This window comes from Rosa rugosa, chromosome 3, assembly GCF_958449725.1.
Source record: "Rosa rugosa chromosome 3, drRosRugo1.1, whole genome shotgun sequence".
Lineage (NCBI taxonomy): Eukaryota > Viridiplantae > Streptophyta > Magnoliopsida > Rosales > Rosaceae > Rosa > Rosa rugosa.
In genome coordinates, this window is record NC_084822.1 from 15837655 (window position 1) to 15848024 (window position 10370).

Sequence of the window (10370 nt, forward strand, 5' to 3'; positions counted from 1 at the left end):
TCAATTGGTTCTTCACTGGATAGTTCGATGGGGTTCTTCAATCAGGGCTTTGGCATTAATGGATGCGCAAATGACTCAACATCTCTGCCAAAGAGTCCGACTACAGCGAGAAAGATTAAGATTTTGGGTATGTGATAGATAGTAATCAATTTGGTCGGAAGAATCGATGGGTCGGGGTCTTTTCTGGTCCGACTCGGAGCTAGTGAGGAAGCTGTTGAGGACCCGCCCCGAGCGGGTGCTGTGGAGCTGGATCTGGGATTGGCTGCGGATGTGCAGAAGTCGCTTGGAAGCTCGATTTGCTTCCATGGCCGCTTCAGAGAGAGAGTATAGAAGAAAAAAAAAAATTTAAGAGAGATAAAATTTGAAATGTCTATTTTGCCCTCCTTGTGGGTTTTAAAGTCTGAAATGTTGGCCCATATGTTAGCTCCAACTCAGCATATGACGTCATGTTTCGAGCCAAATTCAAATTTTGGACTAAGATGATGTCATTTGAGAGTATAGAGACCACCCAGATTAATTCTCAGAAAGAGGGACCAAACTGATTTTAACCCCAAAGTTCAAGGAAGTAAACTGAATTTAATCCAATATATTAATACCCAATTTGGGTTTGAATTCACAAAATAGAAAAGATAAAAAAAAAAAAGGACTAATATGTTTAAAATCTTCTAATAATCTCGTGAAACTAATGCAGAAATTGTCTTTAACATAGTTCACCGTCGCATATAAAAACTTACAAGTTCGTATTTACAATCTCATCTCTAAGTATGATGTAGTACACCAAAAATATAAGAACAGATTAAAAATAATATATGCACATTCACGGCGTGTAACTTCTATATATACTACTAATGGAAGGTCATGAAATAGAGTGAACGCCATCAGAAACTATACCACTCATCAGCCAAAAAAGAATGATCTCCACCTCGATTCTCTGCTTCACTACCCCAGCAATAGTCGGACGGATATTGGATTATTGGATTCAACTGCACGGGAAGGGAGACGATCTTTCTGTCTATCGAGCTGATCGGGTTTCCTGCAGGTCATAAAATGGAAGCTTAGGAAGAAGCTGATAGTGGAGAACATGGTAAAAGGAGAGAGTGGAGAACATGGTAAAAGGAGACTACTGTCCTGCTGTCTAAGAAAACTTGCTGAAAATATGATACAAGTAATCTAGTGATCTACTGTGCATCTCTAAAGGAGACTATTGTCTTGCTGTCTAAGAAAACTTGCTGAAAATATGATACAAGTAATCTAGTGATCTACTGTGCATCTCTAAGGCACTATACAAATTGAGTGATTGATAAGTTCCGAGTAACAAGACCATCTGGACCAAGCGGTACCTCTGCTTTAATCTAGACTTGTATGAGATCACCCAATTGGAGGTAGCCATTTGCCGAGAGTCAGGGTAACACTCCAATGTATTGCCTCAAATGGACAATCAGTTGCTTATAAGGCATGTGGTGTCTCATTTGCAACTAAAATGTCTATATATGTACCAGAGCTCTGTAGTTTTTTCTAGTGTGATGCCTGCAATTTTGTGTGCATTGAACTTGGTTCTTACGAAATTGATACAACAGCAATTGTGACTCCATGACTTTATGTATAGTGTGTGGCTGTGGTATTTTTGCGTGCGATGGATAAGGACATGATAAAATTAGAGGACTCACCGAACGAAAAGGAAAGTCTTCTGCCTCAAGCATATGAACAATTTGCCCCATTTTTGGCCGCTTATGGACATCTAAATCTATACAGCGGAGACAAACCAACAATGCTCGCTTCAAAGATCTTGGAGGGGGCTGAACTTCTATCAATGGATCTAAAATCTCCTCCCCACGGCGACTTGAAATCATTCCTTTAAACCAATCAACCAGGTTCATCTGATATGCACCAACCAGAACAGTTATCACATGGAATAAGTCCTTTTAGCAAGCAGAAAATGGAAAGTTGATTTTACCTCTCCAGCTGGTCTGGAATAGTCAATTGGGCTTCTTCCTGTAATTATCTCCATAAGTAGAACTCCAAAACTATATACATCACTCCCCTCATTAAGCATACCTGTACTTGCATACTCTGGAGAAACATATCTACAGCAATTACAATAAAGAATCAATGCTACATAGTTGAGATATCAAACTGGGTAACGCATTGATGAAACAAGATTTTAGGATTTGAGCAAGAACTAACCCGAATGTTCCCATTACACGTGTAGTCACATAGCTTGACTCAGGTCCCAAGAGTTTGGCCAAGCCAAAATCTGATACTCTTGGGTTCCACTTTCTGTCCAGAAGAATGTTACTGGATTTTATATCACGGTGAACCACTTTGGGTTCTAACCCTTCATGTAAATAGGCCAGCCTGTAAGAGGAAAGTTACAAGTAATTGATCTAATGCTGAAAGACAGAAAATGCAGAAGCAATGGATTACAGCTATAGTCGACTGCTAGCTTATAGGGCAAATGAAAAGCATATTGAGGCCACTTATAGCTTTGCTTTTAAGCATCAGAACAGCTGAACTGAACAAGGAGGAGAAAATTGTCACACCCTTTTGCAGTTCCAATGGCTATCTTCATTCTGATATCCCAAGTCAGAGGGCTGACAGGCCCAACATCACCATGCAACCACTGCTCCAAATTCCCATTGTCAATATATTCATATACAAGCATCCTTGAAGTCAATAGAAGTCCCCACGGATATGTTAGAAAACGAGCAAGTTTGGTCCTCATTTAATGGAAAATATGATACTGGAGTTACCTTTGAGCACCTTCTGCACAATAACCAATTAGACCAACCAAGTTCTTATGCTTTACTTTTCCTATGGCTTCCACTTCCACCTTAAACTCTGTCTGAGCTTGACCCCTATATATAAGATTACAAGCAAGTAGATTTTTGTTAACAAAAACATATATAATTCTAAATATTATGGTTATGTCAACATGCTAGCTCGCATTCATATAAAAGGAATTAGGAAATGTTCTGAATACTACAATGTCCAGTTGAAAACTTATAACCACGTAATTGGACAGGCATGATCTTACCTACCCTTCTTGTTTAATTTCAGAATTGGAATCTTTTGATGATGAAGTCGCAGTGTCTCAAATACATTTTGGTCAATCAAAAGTAGTAACAAGCTACTGTGCACAACATAACATTGAGGCATGAATGGAAGTTTGGAAAGCACAAAGTTCAAATTATATTATATTGTAAATAGTAAAAAGAGAGAAAGAATGAAGAATAAAGTGATTAAAGCTTAAACTAATCATTTTCTTTTCCTAGTACCGCGGAACAAAGGCAGTCACTTTTTCTTTTTAATCAAACAAAGCATATGTTATCCAATCAAACAACAATAGTGCTAATTGTACAGCCAAATACACAATTACGTGCAAAACAACAATGAGATGATGCAACACACCAAATTAACCATAGGACATATTAGATACGTGGCACGAACAACTTAATCTTTATTTTTTTCTTAGTTTTTGCTAGTGCTACACTAAATTTTGCTCGCTAAATAATTACACTAAATTTTTGCTAGTATAGCGGAACAAAGGCAGTCACTTTTTCTTTTTAATCAAACAAAGCATATGTTATCCAATCAAACAACAATAGTGCTAATTGTACAGCCAAATACACAATTACGTGCAAAACAACAATGAGATGATGCAACACACCAAATTAACCATAGGACATATTAGATACGTGGCACGAACAACTTAATCTTTATTTTTTTCTTAGTTTTTGCTAGTGTTACACTAAATTTTGCTCGCTAAATGATTACACTGTATTAGACCTCATTTTGTCTAGCAATATATTATCTGCTATTTGCCAAGTATTTTTGGTGAACAAAGATTTTAATTTCCATATTCCCTGGTAAATTCCACGTCGCAAATTGTGATCTGCCGACTTCAGCCCGCTAATAGAATTGACCCTTCGTTACCAGACGACAGAGCTTAAGCGTTCTCTAAGAAGAGAAGACAAAACAGAGAGTTGACACAGATCCATCATCCAAGGAATAGGTTTTTACTTTTCTTTATTCTTGTTTTTTACTTGCAGCAAATATTTGAACGCAGTTTCTAAATCCTTCCCCTACCAAAGCAAGAGGTCATGTGCGACTACATAAACTAATCGAATTTAAAAATGTCCAAACATGACAGAACCCAAGAATTATATTACTTCAGACCAACAAGAAAGAGCATTATTGATACCTGCTGCACCTACACAGCTTCGATCTAAGAAAATGTCACCGTCTTAATCAACCAATCTAAGAAAATATGAATTTCGTAGAGAAAGGAAAAAAAAAATGAAAATGAAAATGGCAAAATATCCAAAATTAAGTAAAAAGCCGACGTACTTGTTGTTAAGAAGGTTCTTGACGGCGACAACAGAGCCGTCCTGCAAAGATCCCCGGTAAACGACGCCGTACCCTCCTTCTCCAATCACATTCTCTGGCGAGAATCCACGTGTCGCGGTCTCCAGCTCCCTGAGGCTATACCACCGGCCCCACCCGAACACGTCACTCTCCCCGCTCCTCCTTTTCCCATTTTCCACATCAACGGTCGGTTCAGTCGGTCGTGCTTCCTTCAACTTTTGGTTTCCGATTTTGCCCTCGGCGGCGGCGGCGGCGGCAGGGGGAGGAGAAGGATCCGGACGAGGTTCCTTGATCTCGGCGATCTCTTTGGAGACGAGCGGGATTGAGCCGGAGCTGTGCTTCACGCGGATGCGGCTCTTCCGGCGACGCGAAACCCGATGGGCGCGGACGCAGAGGCAGACGAGGAGAAACACGGCAAAGACGCCGGCGAGGAGGATTGCGATCACGACGTAGAGCTTGAGGTTGAGGAGCTCGGTTTTGGAGGTCAGCTTGTGGGAGAGGGAGGTGTCCGGAGATGGAATCTCGTCGCCGGAATCAGACATTGTTTCCGGCGAGGTGGAGGAGTTGGGGGCTTGAGTGAAAATGTGAGAAGGAAGAGAGGAGTGTTTGTTAAGAGGAGGATGGATGAAATGGCTTGAAGTTAAAGTCGAGTAATCGAGTTAGGCCATTACAGGATTTTGGTGAAAGAGAGAGAGAGAGAGAGAGAGAGAGTGCGGTTTCAACGGACACAAAAAGCGAAAGGTGAAAGTTAAGTCAAAAAAATAGAGGGAGAAGTGTTGGATTTTGGGTTTGGTATTGGAGATTATTACGAAGTTGCCATTGTATAGGGATGGGTCAATAATTTAAATAATATTTTTGTAACGGAATAATTAAGTGTTTAAGCGTCGAGTTTTTAGTGTCTTAAGTGGGGAAGGTTAATAATTAAGTCCACAAGTATGGCGGTAAACTCGAACGGATTGGAGAGGTCAACGGTCAACCCAACCTCAACTAGTAATCTTTGAACTCATATTATAATTTGCTAGTTATTGCAAAGATATATTTGAGATTAGAGGTTAGAGGATAGGACGTGATCGGCTTATCAAATGTATTAATATGACTTTTTATGTGGACTCTAATGTATGATTACGTTCTTCATTTCATTGTATAATGTTAGTTTAGATAATACTAGTCTGCAATCACATGCTCTGCATGTGTAAGAAAAATTTTAATTGTAAAAAAAAAAAAAAAAGTTATCTACAAAAGAAAATAGATCTGTTATTGCAGAGAGAAAATAGTGGGAGAGAAAAGTGGAGGTTGTGGGATAATTTCTTTTCAATTTTCTTAATAAAATCTATTTTATAATTGTCCTATTTACCCTTATGATTTAATTTATTGTCAAAGTTTTTTAATCTTTCAGGGTTAAATCTGTCAAAATTTTCAATTTTGGCTAACAAAGCCTCTTCTCTTAATAATAGTATAGATGAATTAGCCTCACAGCTAGATTACATTTTTGCGTACATCATTTTTTAATTAAAAAATAATATTATTATTTTATTGAGAAATTTAGTTAAATTGAGATACTCATTTCAGTTGACTGTCATTATTAGCTGCATTTCAAATACTTTTTTTCATGCATTGGACATACAATGATTATCAATTAATTTGGTATGATTTAGATAACAACATGTAGGAAAATGGGGGAAACGGGCTACTAAAGTTTCCACTAATAGGGTTTTCACTGTTGCTTCTGTAGAGTTTGCTAGATCTTTGTGATTTTGTAGGGTTGAGGTCTAGAAGTAATGCAAATGGTTTAAATTAGTGCATTGCAAGATCTCTTTTGTTATTTAAACTAACTCTATGGAACAACAGACTAATTTTACATGATAATTTATCGCTAAAAACAATCAATATTCATATATAGTTGTTAATCTATCGACACACACATAATCAATTACTGACAAATTTACAATTTTATTTTTTAAATAAGCAATATATTTACAAATTTGATACAAGCATATAGTCTGTCATTACAGGAAACTGATATTTTAATTTCCACACTATAGTAACTCGGACCGTCTTACATGGTCATTATTGGTAAACTTCCATACCACCATGCATATGCATATGCATGAAGATTTATATATTATATACTAATCACATGCTACACGTACATAATTAGCAGGTTGCAAGACAGCAAAGATCAACTACTTCGATTCTATTTTTATGGGATGTTTACTAGCGAAGACAGTACTTCATATAATTCTAAATTAAAAAGATTAGTATTATTTGAGGAGCTAGGTAACACCTCCTTGTCAGTTCCCCTTATATCGAAACCAAAGATTCTAATTAAGTTTCAACTACTCTAATTCAATAGGCAAAATGGGCAGTGACCCTTTTTCGTGTTACATAATCTATCCATCTGTTTCATATTTGAACGCATTTGTATTCACCGGTTGAGGTAGGAGGTAATTATCTAATTAATGCAACTCACTACCTAATTATTGGTTGTAGTTCTTGGACCCTTGTTTATCATCCACAATAGTAGTTTGATATGAACGTGCATGTCTTAACAATCATGAACATACATGTGGAAAGAGTTATGTCTCCAAACGAGGAAAGAGAACAGAGTTACGTGCTTTTTACAAGAAGGTCGCTTAGGAAATGTTTTCCTCAATGCATCAACCTTAATTATCTATTTTCCCGTCCAGTGGAAATTATTATACAGTCTCAAATCACCACACTTATTGTGATTTGGATATTTGACCTAATTGGTTCACATGATACACGTCTTGTTGATCATACCATTGAACATTATTTTACATATTTTTTCTGTCCATGCATTCAGCTCTGTTGCAATATATATAGCAACTCTATGAATTATATCATATATTTTTTTGGCACTGTCACATGGTAGTTTACTATGACAGAATAATTACTCCTCATGCATGCACATCATTTCCAGTGATTTAGCAAACGAAAAGAGAAAATAAGGAATGTGAACTGTAAATTAAGGAGTGGAAATAATGTTCTCCTGAAACAAAAATCATGTTAAATTATCTATTTTTTAGATCACGTTGACATGAGGTAAAGAAAAAAGAATAACGAGCTAAAAACAAGTTAATATTATGAGTCATAAATCTTTACCGCGTGGGTATCGTACGTGGTTCTGCAGGTGCTGCTTGTAATTCGTTACAAATGGAGGGTATTTTAAAGTGGGGTTGTGTCTGGAGTTTGGAGGGAAGAGCGTGAGGAGGGTCCTGCAGCGTTAGTTATTATTTGAATTATTCGTGATTGAGTTGGAACAACTGGCAAGTCATGTAAGAAACTTCTTTAAAGCAGTTCATGAGCAAAATGTTTCTACACTTCAATGCCACTCTTTAATACAACTTTTGTTCTCTCTATATATTGCAATCCAATATATACCACAGTTATTGATCGCAAAGAAAATAGGGAGATGGTGTAAAGCTGCGCCAAAATGATTTTAAGGAGGTGACGCGTTTCAAAATTTTAGCAAGATTTAGGAAAATTTGAACTTTCATCATCTTTCAAAATTTTCATTCATTGTATTTGCTACGATGTAGATCTAAGAGTTAAAATTTTGAAGTTTCACATATTCTAGATCATGACTTAAAACAGACCGATCGTGTTACGCATATGAATTTTTTAGGCAAAACTTACCAATTTCGATGAAATTTAGAGCACATAATGATTCAACATGTCATCTGAGAATAACAAGAAAAGTAATGATGACTAACGACAATGTATATAAGGTACATACTATAACACATTACGTAACATTCTCAACACGAGATATACGTACATTATTAGTACTGTATCTTACTGCGGGCCTGAAGGTTCCTCGAAACAACACTCGATATTGATCATTCGTACTCTTATTTGAACATTTTGTGATGAAACTGTTCATGAGATTTGGAGTTTTTTCACAACATTAGAGTCGGAACCCTAGCTCGGACCCCATGAAAAATTAAGAGCTCTGTACATTTTTGGACCACTAGCTACCTCGGCCCCCAAAAAAAACTGGTGATCTTTTAACTTGCTCAGTTCCTTTAAACAGATCCGATTTCGTATTGAAGGTGTCTGCTACGTGTACTCATGTTACATGCAATGCTTTGAGATCGGAAACATTATTGTACGTAACTAGTTTGCTTAGCTAGGCACCAAAACCATAGGCCTGCCATGTGGTACCTTGTTGATAAAGATTTATCCCAAAAAAAAAAAAAAACCTCTTTTTGGGTTCTTAATCCAGGATAATTATAAGCATCATTATTATTCTTTTGCGTATGAAGAGGAGTGAATAGAGTTCGACACTTAATGAGAGCAATGGTGTTAAATTCACGTGGAGACATCCAACACTTTCAACTCATATGCCTCATCTCACGTGGAGAGATTCTTCCGTGGGGCACCCGCACCACGTGGATTTAGGGCTGACTAATAAGGGACTTAGCATGGAGTATTTTGAGTATTTCACTTTAATAAGCAGGGACATTTTCAGAAAAGGAAGAAAGTTTCTAGTTTTTTATTGGAGGGCCGCACTGCCATGTGGTGCGGGAGCCCCTATGCAAGAATTTCTCTCTCACATGTAAATGACATGTTGATTTGAACTGTCAAATTTGACAAAGGCAAAGGGAATTGCCTTTTATTTGTTAATGTTTCTTCCTCGTTCATTCTCATCTCTCTCTTTCTTCCGATTTGTCTTTCTGTTTCTTTCTATAACCATGGAGATTGTACTTTCTTAAGTTCTGGAAACCGGATCCTTCTCCCATTGAAATTCTCAGTCTTTTGCTTGAAACAAACAATGAATTTGAGGTAGAAGAGGAGGAAGAAGAAGCCTCGTTCTTCGATTTGGAGGTTTAGTACAGAATCAAACACCAAAACCCACCAAGAAAGTTCCAAGCTTTACTAAAAAACAGAAGACAAAACAGAACCAACCCTTTATGTTTCTCCTCCTCCTGATTTAATTTTCAAAACGAAAATCGTGCCAATTGAACTCATTTGCAAGCCTCAGTTCCCTATTGGTGTACTCAAATCAACTCTAAAGTTTGGAGTTTCGATTTTCAAAAGCCCAAATCAACCCATACCAAATTACAGACCTTCAGATTCAATTGTCATTTAAATTTGGAGATCAAGAGAGAAAGTTCACAGTCATCCAAAAGACGATCGAAATCAGATAAAGAGTAATTTATTGGTCTAACATTGCATAAACGCATTGGTCTAAAGTGTGAGACTATTTCAGGATTATCTACTTTAGGGACCAAAAAAATATTAATTAGTATAATTGATGAGATGAAGGGAAGACTTGCCAGTAAAGAATTCTTGAACAAAAGGAATAATAATATGTTTAATTTTGTTCTAGTAAGTTTGATATAATAAAGCATGAATATTTTTTCTGCTTGAAGAAGGGTGGTGATTGATCTCGTAGAGAAAATTGCCCAACTTGCAACCCTGACGGAATGCATTTTGTTGTGGCCGCTTGCCACCTGTTGACAAATGCCTTGAGGGTCTTGTTGTCTCCCTGATGTATCTTGAACAGTCTAGTCGACGTATGGTACCCATCGATTGTTTGAATGATCCTATCGAGTCGGCAGTAGCTCGTAGAACCAGCTTAATTCCTCCCTGGAGAGTGTTTACTGGAGCATATTGCAGCAGACCTCATCGGTGTATCCTTTAGCACTTGAATGCGAGTGGAATGCCTGCAGATGCTGTCACACCCGAATTTCAAATAAAGAAATTCGAATCCAAAACGCGATAAATTAACAATCCAAAAAGAACACTAAGAAAATTTTTCATTTAAACTAAGCAACAAAACAAATCGAGCTCATAATGTCAATATTGACTCATTCTTTAGAGTCACATATTACATTACAGAGAGTTTACAAATTAAACTGAACAACAATTCAATAAGTAAACAACCCACCACACTCACTATAGTGCAGAAGACTAAAACCAAAGTACACTTCTACGTCCAAGTTACGACAGCAATAAGGCCTCAGCTTCGAAAAAGGTTA

At 37.3% G+C, this 10370-nt stretch overlaps 1 protein-coding gene across 1 annotated transcript; it reads right to left on the minus strand.

The window, feature by feature from the left end:
* Window positions 1–638: 638 nt before the first annotated feature.
* LOC133740491 (probable receptor-like serine/threonine-protein kinase At4g34500) lies at window positions 639–5059 on the minus strand. Its single transcript, XM_062168441.1, has 7 exons — window positions 4348–5059; window positions 2751–2855; window positions 2541–2663; window positions 2185–2355; window positions 1955–2084; window positions 1668–1877; window positions 639–1033 (listed from the first exon to the last, which is right to left on the minus strand). The coding sequence occupies exons 1-7, from the start codon at window positions 4905–4907 to the stop codon at window positions 1013–1015; spliced, it is 1320 nt and encodes a 439-aa protein (XP_062024425.1). The 5' UTR covers window positions 4908–5059; the 3' UTR covers window positions 639–1012.
* Window positions 5060–10370: the final 5311 nt, after the last annotated feature.

Bases quoted from the DNA above. Each gene is read 5' to 3' on its own strand.
- LOC133740491 (XM_062168441.1), bottom strand. From the start codon at position 4,907: ATGTCTGATTCCGGCGACGAGATTCCATCTCCGGACACCTCCCTCTCC. The intron at 2,664-2,750 runs GTAACTCCAGTA...ATTGACTTCAAG, and splicing joins TGTGCAGAAGGTGCTCAAAG to GATGCTTGTATATGAATATA. The intron at 2,085-2,184 runs GTTAGTTCTTGC...TAATTGCTGTAG, and splicing joins CGTGTAATGGGAACATTCGG to ATATGTTTCTCCAGAGTATG.